The 13,616-nt window shown below is 45.3% G+C and overlaps 1 protein-coding gene across 2 annotated transcripts; it reads right to left on the reverse strand.

Annotated features, from left to right (window-relative positions):
• Positions 1 to 20: 20 nt before the first annotated feature.
• LOC310837438 (uncharacterized protein) lies at positions 21 to 11,436 on the reverse strand. Of its 2 annotated transcripts, none has more exons than XM_083724035.1 (5): positions 11,302 to 11,436; positions 8,167 to 8,720; positions 6,345 to 6,452; positions 3,693 to 3,819; positions 21 to 2,435 (listed from the first exon to the last, which is right to left on the reverse strand). In XM_083724035.1, the coding sequence occupies exons 2-5, from the start codon at positions 8,614 to 8,616 to the stop codon at positions 1,144 to 1,146; spliced, it is 1,977 nt and encodes a 658-aa protein (XP_083580161.1). In that variant the 5' UTR covers positions 8,617 to 8,720; positions 11,302 to 11,436; the 3' UTR covers positions 21 to 1,143. The 2 variants fall into 2 exon arrangements, with proteins under 2 accessions (XP_083580161.1, XP_083580162.1); XM_083724036.1 differs by having other exon boundaries at positions 11,320 to 11,432.
• Positions 11,437 to 13,616: the final 2,180 nt, after the last annotated feature.

The following is a 13,616-nucleotide window of genomic DNA, read 5'->3' on the forward strand; positions in this document are numbered from 1 at the left end:
CCCAAAGGTTTATTAAAGGGTTTATTAAAGGTTTATTAAAGGTTTATTAAAGGGGAAGCGGGGGGGATGGACAAAAAGATAGGATGAAAAGAAATAAATCACTTCGCACTAGATCACTGTTTCCCAAAGTGGGTTATACCGCCCCCCCGGGGGGGAGGGAACAATCCACAGCCTTGTGTGTAACCGGGGGGCATGTAATAAAAATAAGGGGGCAGTGGAAGCGTAAAGAAAGAAGAACGTTTTGAAGAACTGTATGTTGCATCTGTTGTGTAACAATGCTTATTGCCAGCAATATGTAGATAGAAATAAAGGTAAAAGTACCCCTGACCATTAGGTCCAGTCGCGGACGACTCTGGGATTGTGGCACTCATCTCGCTTTACTGGCCGAGGGAGACGACATTTGTCCACAGACAGTTTTCCAGGTCATGTAGCCAGCATGACAGCCACTTCTGGTGAACCACAGCAGCGCACCTTCCCACCAGAGAGATACCTATTTATCTACTTGCACTTTGACGTGCTTTCGAACTGCTAGGTTGGCAGGAGCAGGGACCGAGCAATGGGAGCTCAGCCCATCGCGGGAATTCGAACCGCCGACTTTCTGATCAGCAAGTCCTAGGCTCTGTGGTTTAACCCACAGCACCACCCGCGTCCCATGTAGATAGAAATACAGATACCTAAAAGAGCAGAAATTTGCCATTGTTTGTTTGCTTAAAGAAGGTAGGTTTCCAGAGGGCACTGAGTAATATATTTTTTTCTGGAAAGGGGGCAGTAGACCTAATAAGTTTGGGAACATTTGCACCAGACAGACTTAGTGAGAAGTTCCAAAACATGCATGGAATAACCTTGCAGTGCGAGACGGCAGAGGGATGTCGAAAGGGAAGACAAATTTCATAGGGGAAGGGTCCTACTTTTAGCCCTGGAACTCTGGGCACAGGGGGAAGGAAATCTGCCAAACAGTATGGGATTTGGGGATGCCCTGGGTGGCATGACCCTTTGGTACCAAGGCAAAGAGCAGGTCGGAGGAGCAAGAGATGTTTTCTCCAGACGCCTGGCAAAAAGGACTCTAGGTGGTATGGCGGGAGTGATTCCATCTTGCAGCTTTTGTTGCGTAACTGGACATAAAACAACAGAAGAGATTCAAGATCATTGGCACAGAAAAATTGAGACGGACATTTTTTCTTCTCCAGCTTCTTCGCAGCTCATGGAACAATCTGGGTATTGATAGGGTTTCGCCATCTGCAATTGATCTGAGACGTGGCCAGGTTTCTGTTCCGAGTAAAGCTCTCTAGACATTTCGACGGTTTCTCCCGTGTGGATGGTTTGATGACAACTTAGGCTTTTCCTCCAAGCAAATCTCTTTCCGCACTCCAGACATTCGTACGGCTTCTCCCCGGTGTGGATTCTCTGATGACAGCTAAGGCTAGTGTTCCTGGTGAAGCTTTTGCCGCACTCCAAGCATTTATATGGCGTCTCCCCTCTGTGAGTCAGTTGATGGACGGTGAGGTAATTTTTCTGAGTAAAGCTTTTCCCGCACTCCAGACATTTAAATGGTTTCTGCCCTCTGTGCTTCATCTGATGTAAACTGAGGTTCTTCTTCTCTGTGAAGTTTTTCCCGCACTCCAAACATTGATACGGCTTCGCCCCGGTGTGACTCCTCTGATGCCTGTTGAGGTCCGTTTTCCGAATAAAGCTCTTTCCACACTCCAAACATGTATACGGTTTCTCCCCGGTGTGAATTCGGAGGTGATTTTTAAGGTGGCCTTCGTACCAAAAGCCCTGGCCGCACGCCAGGCATTTATACGGCTTCTCCCCAAAATGAACCCTTCTGTGTCTGTTGAGATCTTTGAGCTGGCCAAAGCTCTTTCCGCACTCCAAGCACCTATACGGCTTCTCCTCCCTGTGAGTCAGCTGGTGTATCGTGAGGTAATTTTTCTGAGCAAAGTTCTTCCCGCATTCGGGGCATTTAAATGGTTTCTCCCCTCTGTGATTCATCTGATGTGTACTGAGGCTCCTCTTCTGGGTGAAGCTTTTTTCGCACTCGAGACACTTATACGGCTTCTCCACCGTGTGGATCCACTGGTGTCTCTTGAGGTCTGTCCTCTGACTGAAGCTCTTTCCACACTCGGCGCATTTGTACGGCTTCTGCCCTGTGTGGATACGGAGGTGTTTCCGAAGGTAGGAACTTTTGGAAAAGCTCTTGCTGCAATTGATGCATTCGAAGAGCTTTTCCCCCACGTCGTTTGCCGTGCAGATGAAACTGTCTTCACACAAAGAGCACTGACCGCTTTCTTTCCCGTCCTCCATTTCCTCTCCCACTGGGATTTCAGCGATGTCGTCCCTTTGGGAGGAAGAGGATTTCTCCCTCCTCATTTCCAGTTTTCCTTCTGGTTTTCTCCCCTGCTGTTCCTTCTCTTTACACCTGGCTCTTTCGTCTCCTGAGAAGAAGAGAGACAACATGTAAAGCCTGAAATCCAAGAAGTACGCTAACTAAGAATTGATTGCTGTTGTGAGAAATAGGGGAAAGGAGAAAAATTTGCTATACAAGGCAGGATTAAGATGGTTGCCTCCCCCTCAACCTGAGAAAAAGAGACAGTCACGGAACCAAGAAATTATACAAAACAAAAGAATTGCCGTAAAAATCCCTGAAACAAGAAGTAATCGACTATAGAATTGAATTAAATAACAACATGAAGCATTTCCCAATATAGCACCCCACTCTTTCAACAACAACAACAACAACAATTTATTTATACCCCACCGATCTGGCTGGGTTTCCCCAGCCACTCTGGGCAGCTCCCAACAGAACATAAGAAGAAGAAGAAGAAGAGGAAGAGGAAGAGGAAGAGGAAGAAGAAGAAGAAGAAGAAGAAGAAGCAGCAGCAGCAGCAGCAGCAGCAGCTATGTTCAGGGTGCAGAGAGCACATTTCATTTCCTCCTTTTGCCTCCTTTTTTGAGAGAAATGCAGAGAGGCTGGTCATCCTACTGCTTAGCATTCTAAGGGATAAAACAAACTGGATTCCTAAAGAGGAAGGAAATTTGGATTTGAGAAGAGATGATGATGATGATTTATTTATACCCCGCCCATCTGGCTGGGTTTCCCCAGCCACTCTGGGCACCTCCCAACAAAAACAAAATAAAACATCAAACATTAAAAACTTCCCTAAGCAGTGCTGCCTTCAGATGTCTTCTAAAAGTCAGATAGTTGTTTATTTCCTTGACATCTGATGGGACTGCATTCCATAGGGTGGGCGCCACTATTAAGAAGGCCCTCTGACTGGTATGTATTCAAATAAAGGAATACATTAGATAAGCTGCCAGAAAATATGCCTTGAGGCAAATAGGGTTGCCATACGTCCGGGATTCGGCCGTCGGAAACAGCTCCCCATTGGAAAGTTCCTTATGTCCTGCAACCCATGTCAAAGGTGTAGATTTTGGCGAATTTCTTTTAAAAATAGCTCAAAAACTTTTTTTTAGATGGACTTCCACTAGTTATTGTATCATAGCACTTGCAGAAAATAGGCAGAGAATACCTTATTCTCACATGAGACTACCAGAGGGAAAACGCATCTTGATTGTGAGGAAGAAAAGGAACAGCCAACCCTCCCTGCCTTGTAATCTATTAAAAGGAAAAGCTTCACAAGGGTCTTATCAACCCCAAACCAAGGGCAAGTGCAGGGGGCAAGGGGCCTTACCCAAAAAGGCCACGATGCCACCATTCTCCTCCATGACTTCCCTGTGCAGGGTTCTTTGGCTCGGATCCAGCAGCTCCCACTCCTCCTCAGTGAAACGCACAGCCACCTCCTCAAGCGTCACCAGACCCTGAAAGGAAAGAGACCATTTCCCGCTCACAGTTCATGCAACAGATAACAATAACAATAACAATAACAATAACAATAACAATAACAATAATAATAATTTATTTATACCCCAGCCACTCTGGGCGGCTCCCAAGAGAATATTAAAAACACAATAAAACATCAAACATTAAAAAGTTCCCTAAACAGGGCTGCCTTCAGATTTCTGCTAAAAGTCGGATAGTTCCTTGATATCTGATGGGAGGGTGTATCACAGGGCAGGTGCCACCACCGAGAAGGCCCTCTGCCTGGTTGCCTGTAACCTCACCTCTCGCAGTGAGGGAACCACCAGAAGGCCCATGGAGCTGGATCTCAGTGTCCGGGCTGAATGATGGGGGTGGAGACACTCCTTCAGGTATACTGGGCTGAGGCAGTTTAGGGCTTTAAAGGTCAGCACCAACACCTTGAATCGTGCTCAGAAACGTACTGGGAGCCAATGTAGGTCTTTCAAGACCGGTGTTATGTGGTCTCGGTGGCTGCTCCCAGTCACCAGTCTAGCTGCCACATTCTGGATTAACTGTAGTTTCTGGATCACCTTCAAAGGTAGCCCCACATAGAGCGCATTGCAGTAGTCCAAGCGGGAGATAACTAGAGCATGCACCATTCTGGAGAGACAGTCCGCGGGCAGGTAGGGTCTCATCCTGCGTACCAGATGGAGCTGATAAACAGCTGCCCTGGACACAGAATTGACCTGCACCTCCATGGACAGCTGTGAGTCCAAAATGACTCCCAGGCTGCGGACCTGGTCCTTCAGGGGGACAGTTACGCCATTCAGGACCAGGGAGTCCTCCACACCTGCCCGCCTCCTGTCCCCCCAAAAACAGTACTTCTGTCTTGTCAGGATTCAATCTCAATCTGTTCTGCCCCCAGTGAGCACAACCAGAAAGTACACTTGAGTTGAGCCATTGAAGGGTCTAATGCAGGGGTCAGCAAACATATTCAGCAGGGGGCCAGTCCACTGTCCCTCAGTCCTTGTGGGGGGCCAGTCTATATTTTGAAGAGAGAAAAAATGAACGAATTCCTATGCCCCACAAATAACCCAGAGATGCATTTTAAATAAAAGGGCACATTCTACTCATGTAAAAACATGCTGATTCCTGGACCATCCACGTGGCGGATTTAGAAGGCGACTGGGCCGGATCCGGCCTCCGGGCCTTAGTTTGACTACCCATGGTCTAATGGGAAAGTGCAATGTTCCAGGTCCAGAGAGATGAGCAGAGGACAGAGGAAGCCAGAACGCATCTCAGCAGCTCAGGAAAGGGCCTTCTCAGTGCTTGAAATTCCCCAGGTGCAGATTAAATTGCGACCACGTAGAGACTGACATCTCCACCTGGCTGGCCCCTCCAGCTTTCTTATGCAGGGAAGCAAAAGAGTTCATTTACTGCATTTATATCCCAACTTTTTCATCAAGGAGTACATGGTTCACCCTCCCTCCTCATTTAATCCCAACAACGACCCTGTGAGGTAGGTTAATAGACTGTGACTGACTCCAAGGTCACCGTGTGAGCTTCATGGCAGAGTGGGGGAATTTGAACCCTGATCTCCCAGGTCCTTGTCCGACACTCTAACCACTGCACCACCCTGGCTTCCTAGTGTCCTTCTGCTATGGGGCTGCTCTATAAATTAAGTTGGTCAATAAATATGGGCAAAGCAAAGTGTCATTTGGAGCAGGATCTGAAATATTTTCCTTGAAGCTTGAATTTGTTTTCATTTTTTTCTGGATTGTTTGGTTTAATGTTTTAACTGTTAGGATCATCCTACTCTCTTGTAGGACGCTGGTAGAGACACATGCCCGACTGGCATGTTCTCTCCCTCCTGGTTGGTCGTTCGGGAGCTTCCAAAGCTTTCTCCAGCCCGAACAGCACAGCGACTGAAGGGTCAGCACGCTTAGGAACAGCAGAGTGTTAGCAGTCTGCGTAACAAACTCAGTAGCACAGCATTTTGGCTAATCTACTTTTATTTACGTATAATACACTCTGAGCATTCTGACTTAGCTCCTTCCTCTTCCTCATCAGACAGCAAAGAGAGAAAGAACAAAGGATAATAGTCCCACTTCACGAAACACAGTAATACCAAAACATCCTGTCTCCGTCACTTCCCACACTGTGGAATGAAAACATACACCGTCATGTGATAGGCAACAATCTCATGACTGCAAACACGGAGCAGGAATCCTAAGATTAATGTGCTTTTTTCCCCTTTTTTCTTTCAAAATATTGCTGTTCTCTCTGAGACGACGAGAGAGAAGACATGTTTCTTTGTCCTGATTTATGAGTAATAAATCTGTCGTTATAATATGCTGATAGTGTGCTCTGGCTCAAAAGGCCGGGTCGCTGATTTACGTCAGAGCAGAGCTGATGGTCTTCGCACTGGGCCGCTGGAAGGAGATGGCCCAGCCGGGGCTAGCCAGCTGGCCTCCCGGCCCTCTGCATGTCGACAATTCCTGCATTGCAAGGGGGTTGGACTAGATGATTCTATGCCTCCTCTTACTTGATCTGTATGCTGAGAAGTAGCTCCAGCACAAAGAGATGATCGTTCCAGCATCAGTGGAGCCTCCTTTGCCTCAGGAACGTCAGCGGCCACTGCTTCAAACAGGCCCTGTAAGGAAAAAAGGGATTAAAGACGGGGGGGGGGGGAGGAAGAGAGAGAGAGAGAGAGAGAAAGCGTTAGGAAAAAGAAACGCCCTAGGTCCGGAGTGGGATGTCACCTCTGAAGAGGATTTGTAGGGAAAGTGGGCCAACTGGCAGGGTTTCGCAATATTATTGGAAATCTCTGTGTTATCAGGATGAAACTGTCTCTCACCAGATTCTGGGAGTAAAGAGAGAAATGGATGAGAAAAAGGATATACATGGAATACACGTTAGGAGATGCCTGAATGTAACACGTCACTCGATAAAACTTCTTCAGACACTGAATACCTGGGTAAAGATAGATATATATAGATACAGTGGTACCTCGCAAGACGAAATTAATTCATTCCGCGAGTTTTTTCTTCTTGCGAGTTTTTTGTCTTGCGAAGCACGGTTTCCCATAGGAATGCATTGAAAATCAATTAATACGTTCCTATGGAAACTGCTTGCCGGACTGGCGGTGTGGAGAAGGGCTTTTCTCCCCACCGCAAGCCTTCAGGACAGGTCCGGAAACAGAGGGGAAGGCGCGCAGCGCTTCTCCTGTGTTCCCGGAGCTTGCGGGGCTTGCGGTGAGGAGAAGGGCTTTCCTCCCCACCGCCAAACATTCAGAACAGCATTCTGAATGTTGGCGGTGGGAAGGAAAACCCTCCTCCAACTGCAAGTCTTCAGGACAGGTCCGGGAACAGAGGGGAAGGCGCGTTGCGCTTCTGGCACGGGGAGAAGGGCTCTCCACCCCACCGCCAGCCTTCGGAGGAGCCTTCCGAAGGCTGGCGGCGGGAGGAGGTCTCTCCGCCCCACCGCCAGCCTTCGGAGGAGGTCCGAGGACAGTGGGGAAGACGCGCTGCGCTTCCCCGCTGTCCCCAGAGATTTCCCTATGGGCTTTCGTCTTGCGAAGGAAGCCCATAGGGAAATTCGTCTGGCGAAGCACCTCGAAAAACGGAAAACTCTTTCTTCTTGCAAGTTTTCCGTCTTGCGAGGCATTCGTCTTGTGAGGTACCACTGTAGATAGATAGATGAGAGAGAGAGAGAGAGAGAGAGAGAGAGAGATATGATAGATAGATAGATAGATAGATAGATAGATAGATAGATATAGATAGATGATAGATAGATAGATAGATAGATGATAGATAGATAGATATAGATAGATAGATAGATAGATAGATAGATAGATAGATAGATAGATAGATAGAGATAGATAGATAGATAGATAGATGATAGATAGATAGATAGATAGATAGATAGATAGATAGATAGATAGATAGATAGATATAGATAGATATAGATAAATAGATAGATAGATATAGATAGATGATAGATAGATAGATAGATAGATAGATAGATAGATAGATAGATAGATAGATGATAGATAGATAGATAGATAGATAGATAGATAGATAGATAGACAGACAGACAGACAGACAGATATAGATAGATAGATAGATAGATAGATAGATAGATAGATAGATAGATAGATGATAGGATTTTTAAACATTTATATTCTAAATACCTAAACAGTAAAAGAAAAGGGATAATGGAATGACCGGTTGTAATATAGCAGTTAAAGTTTAGCAAGTAATTTATTTTTGCTGCAGCCTCTAATATCCAAAACAATAAAAATGTTTTTGTTTATTTTATGAAAATACAGCCATCAGCACAAAAATATGAAGATGAAAGTGTCTCACCTGCTGCTCTTCCTGTTTCTTCTCCTCTGCCCGACTCAGGAGGAAACCTTCAGCCAGGGCCACCGCCTGGGAACTGGTCTCTGCTCCACATTCCCTGACCCAGTTCTCCATCTCCGGGGGGAGGACAGCCAGGAACTGCTCCAAGATCACTAAATCCAGGATCTGAGCCTTGGTGTGTCTCCCCGGCTTCAGCCACTGACGGCAAAGATGGTGGAGCCGGCTGCAAACCTTTCTGGGTTCCTCGGCCTCCTGGTAGCGAAAGTGCCTGAAACGCTGGCGCCGAGCATCCGAGCTGAGTGGGTCCTCCTCGCCCAGGGCCTTTTGCCAGGTGTTTTCCCAGCATCCTTTGCTGCCTGCGGCTTGGACGGCATGGGTTCCTCTCCCTGCCACTGGGCCAGCCAATTCTGCCTCTTCCACCTTCAGCGCATGATCTGAGGGAGCCTCCGACATGGCTGAAAAACGTGTCCCTTTCCCTACTCGGTCAGATGCCGTCTTAAGGAAAAAGCTGGCCAAAGAAGCGAGGACCCGGAGACCTTCACAGCTGAGAAAGATACCTAGGAATAAGAACATTTTGAAAATATTTCATTTTATCGATTGCAGAGAGATAAATAAGATAAATAAAAAGCAAAGGGGAAATTAAAAGGGATACCTTAAATAAACATTTTTAAAGGCCAAGGAGAACAGCAATAACAAAATACAGTGGTACCTCGGGTTACAGATGCTTCAGGTTATAGACACTTCAGGTTACAGACTCCGCTAACCCAGAAATAGTACCTCAGGTTAAGAACTTTGCTTCAGGATGAGAACAGAAATTGCGTGGCGGCAGTGGGAAGCACCATTAGCTAAAGTGGTACCTCAGGTTAAGAACAGTTTCAGGTTAAGAACGGACCTCCAGAATGAATTAAGTATGTAACCAGAGGTACCACTGTAAGGATACCTTTAAAAAAACATTTTAAAAGGCCAAGGACAACAGCAATAGCAAAATACAGTGGTACCTCGGGTTACAGGTGCTTCAGGTTACATACGCTTCAGGTTACAGACTCTGCCAACCCACAAATAGTACCTCGGGCAGTGGGAGGCCCTATTAGCTAAAGTGGTACCTCAGGTTAAAAACAGTTTCAGGTTAAGAATGGACCTCCAGAACAAATTAAGTTCTTAACTAGAGGTACCACCATATACAAAACTATATATAGTATATATGTAGATAAAGTCATTATTCTCCGCCAGTGTACTGTAGCTCAGTCAAGTCTTTTACTCTCAAGGTTGTGGGTTTGAACCCCAAGTTTGGTGAAAGATTCCTGCATTGCAGGGGGCTGGACTAGATGACTCTTGGGGTCCCTTTCAATGCTGCCGTTCTATGATTCTAAGCAGGCTCCCCATGGTAACTTTTAATGTTTGATGTTGTTGCTGTTGCTGTTTTTCCTGTACAGTGGTACCTCGGGTTAAGAACTTAATTCGTTCCGGAGGTCCGTTCTTAACCTGAAACTGTTCTTAACTTGAGGTACCACTTTAGCTAATGGGGCCTCCTGCTGCTGCCGTGCTGCCATTTCTGTTCTCATCCTGAAGCAAAGTTCTTAACCCGAGGTATTATTTCTGGGTTAGCAGAGTCTGTAACCTGAAGCATCTGTAACCTGAAGCGTCTGTAACCCAAAGTAGCACTGTACAGTGGTACCTCTGGCTACATCAGCTTCATGTTACGTTCTTTCAAGTTACGTCCCACGGCAACCCGGAAGTACCGGAAAGGGTTACTTCCGGGTTTTGCCGCTTGCGCATGCGCAGACACACAAAATTACGTCACGCGCATTGCGCAGAAGCGGCCCGTGCGTGTGCAGATGCGCCACTGTGGGTTGTGCTCTTTTCATGTTGCGAACAGGCCTCCGGAACGGATCCCGTTCGCAACCAGAGGTACCACTGTATTTCTGTTGGAGTGGCAGAGGCAACCCAGCCAGATGAGTGGGGTATTAGAAATATATGGTGGTGACGAATGCCTGCTTTTCTCCCCAGTCCCTCATAGATTTGGAAGGGACCCAAGGGTCATCTAGTCCAACCCACTGCAATGCAGGAATCTCAGCTAAAGCATCCATGAAAGGTGGCCACCCAACCTCTGTTTATAAACACCCAAGGAAGGAAAGTCCATCACCTCCCGAGGGGGAGGCCATTCGACTGTCAAACAGCTCTGACTGTCAGAAAGTTTTTCTGTATGGAATCTTCTTGCTTGTAACTTGAAGCCATGGGTTCGAGTCCTACCCTCTGGAACAGGAGAAAACAAGCTTGCTCCATCTTCCATGTGACAGCCCTTGAGATATTTGAAGATGCTCTCCTTTCTCCTCCCAGTCTCTTCTTTTCCAGGCTACCCATCTCCCTCCGAAGGCTTGGTTTCCAGACCATCCTGGCCGCCCTCCTCTTCCCCCACCTTCCAGCTTGTCAATATCCATTTTGTCCAGCCCTACTGGGCTTCTCCCCACTTGGGGGCTTTCTTCCCACCCACCCCTTCCATTTCCCTGCTTGCATTTCCCAGGCTCCCAGTCCCTACTGTAAATCTGGTGGTATTTTTATTATTATTATTATTCAGGGAAGTTCTTAACGTGTGACATTTTAATTTATTTTTTAATATTTGTTGGAAGCCGCCCAGATTGGCTGGGGAGACCCAGCCAGTTGGGCGGGGTACAAATAATTAATAATAATAATAATAATAATAATTGCTTTTTCCTGGGGGGGGGGGTGGACGCAGGGTACGCATACCCCTAAACACATAACTGTCAACTTTTCCCTTTTCTTGCGAGGAATCCTATTCGGAATATGGGAATTTCTTTTAAAAATAGGGAAACGTTGACAGCTATGCCTAAACATTTTGTGAATTTTGGTACTTTTGTCCATTTACTGCATTTATTTGAACTATAAAATGGTGGTTTTCTTGAGTCAAAATGAGAGTACCCCCTAAACATTTTTTTTAAAAGAAAAAAGCACTGATTATTATTATTATTATTCAGATTTACACACCACCCTTCATCCAAAGAACACGGGGCAATTCTGCAACATGAAAACACAAACATGCATCACAGAATAATCATAATAATACATAGCAATGACACCCCCCAGGCCACCCTGCACCAAATGCAAGAGGAGAGAGGCGACCCCAGATTTACCTGCTACCCCGATTTAAATTGACACCCGGCTCCTTATGCGGGATCAGGACGCAACCTCGCCGCAAAAGCACCCTCTGCTCTCCATGGGATCGCCTCTCCAGCTTCCCTGATCCGCAAGGCAGGACGGGGAGGGGCCTTTGCTAGAGACTTTTGCCCTCCCCCTCTCCACCCCCCCCCTCCCCAGATTTCGCTCCTCTCTAGGAACCGGCCTCCAGTTAACCCTCTGAGGACCGGGGAGCGAGATCGCTGCCTCCTGCAATCCTGTGGCCACCTGCGCGCTGCAGAGCTGCCTTCCCTCTTTTTTTCTTTTTTTTAAAAAAGATATTTATTAAGGTTTTAAAGCTTACAAAAAGAAAAAAGAGGGAACACCAAGTTAAACAAAAAACAAGACAATGCATAAAAACAAACTGTTGTGACGTGGGGTTTGTGATTTCAGCTCTCTTGACATAATATGCTGGAGACAGTTCTCTAGTAACACTTCTTTATTAAAGCAAACAAGACTGAGACTTGAGGAGGGGAGAGCCACATTTATAGGGACAGGGAACTAGCTAGAAGGGATACATTTTGGAGGGAACAATATCAGGCAATCACAGTCCTGCCTTTTGGAGGAAACCAATAAGACAGAGGATCCAAATACAGCAGCTTAAATGAACCAATAGTAGCTGTACCCTCTGGAACCAAAAGGCAGTCACTTTACCCTAATACAAATACAGACAATAATAATACAGATATAAAATCCTTTGACTCAATACACAACACAAACAAGAAAAAAAAAAGACAAAAAAATACAATTAAAAAACAAATCAAACCTTTCCATAACTTATCTTTCATTTGCTTATTTCCTTGACCTCCTCACACCCCCTTTTTTGTATTCTAGTTCAATTAGATATTTCAGCAAATCCTTTCCATCTTTGTTTTTATCCTATTAATTTATCTTGATGTACTATAACTTTACATTCTCTTCTTTTGCTAATTAACAATCCATTTATACTTAACCCTTTATAACATTTCTGCTAAAACCACATAACTTCATTCCAACATCCTTCTAACATTCCTTAATTTTACAATGTTTCTGTAAATAAATTTTAAATTTCTTCCAGTCTTCTTCCACTGACTCTTCTCCCTGGTCTCGGATTCTGCCAGTCATTTCCGCCAGTTCCATGTAGTCCATCACCTTCATCTGCCATTCTTCCCGGGTGGGTAGATGCTGTGTCTTCCAGTACTTTGCAATAAGTATTCTTGCTGCTGTTGTGGCATACATAAAGAAAGTTCTATCCTTCTTTTGCACCAATTGGCCGACCATGCCCAGGAGAAAGGCCTCTGGTTTCTTCAGAAAAGTATATTTAAATACCTTTTTCATTTCATTATAGATCATCTCCCAGAAAGTCTTAATCCTTGGGCATGTCCACCAAAGGTGAAAAAATGTACCTTCCGTCTCTTTACACTTCCAACCAGAGCTGCCTTCCCTCGTCCGGAAAGCTTGGAAATTGCGGAGAGCTTTGACGCACCGCTGGATCACTTTTTTCTGCTTGTTGCAGCAAGTTGTAACTCGCCGGACTAGCGTGCTGCATGGTTCTTAATTGGATTTTTATTTTTTACGCACGCACACAGGAGACTAGGAATAAATGGACAATTGATGGGATAGCTCGGTTGGTAAAGCATGAGACTCTTCCAAAAAAAAAATTATTTTCAAGTTTATACATTTCACCAATTTCACAATCATCTTAACATTTCGAAACTTGAATTCCTCCCCCACTCTTTCCGCAGTTCCTTAAATTTATTTTTTAATATCGCCTGCATATCCAAATCAACTTAATTTGCTCATTTATTCATCAGCTTTAAATATATACTCTCACGAAACTGCAGGTCATTACAATAATCATGCCAATGTTCTTATCTGTTTACAATTTGTCTGTAAATATTCAATGAACCATTTACATTCTTTTATAAAAATGTTTGTTATCTTGATTTCTTATTCTTCCAGTAAGTTTTGCCATTTCTGCATATTCCGTAAGTTTTGGATCCATTCTTCCTTTGCCGGGACTCTGCTACTGTACTTTCCATTTGGGGGCAAGGAACATTCTTGCCACTGTAGTAGCATACATGAATAACTTTCTATACAGTTTACGTGGTTCTATCCCTATAATTCCCAAAAGAATTGCTGCATAGTTTTTAATTGGGGGAAAAAATTTAACACACACACAAGAGACTAGGAATAAATGCGCAATTGATAGGATAACTCAGTTGGTAAAGCATGAGACTTCGTCTCAGGGTCTTCGAGTCTCATGTTAGGCAAACGATTCC

The sequence above is a fragment of the Podarcis gaigeae genome (genome assembly GCF_964106915.1).
Source record: "Podarcis gaigeae genome assembly, chromosome: 2".
Classification (NCBI taxonomy): Eukaryota; Metazoa; Chordata; class Lepidosauria; order Squamata; family Lacertidae; genus Podarcis; species Podarcis gaigeae.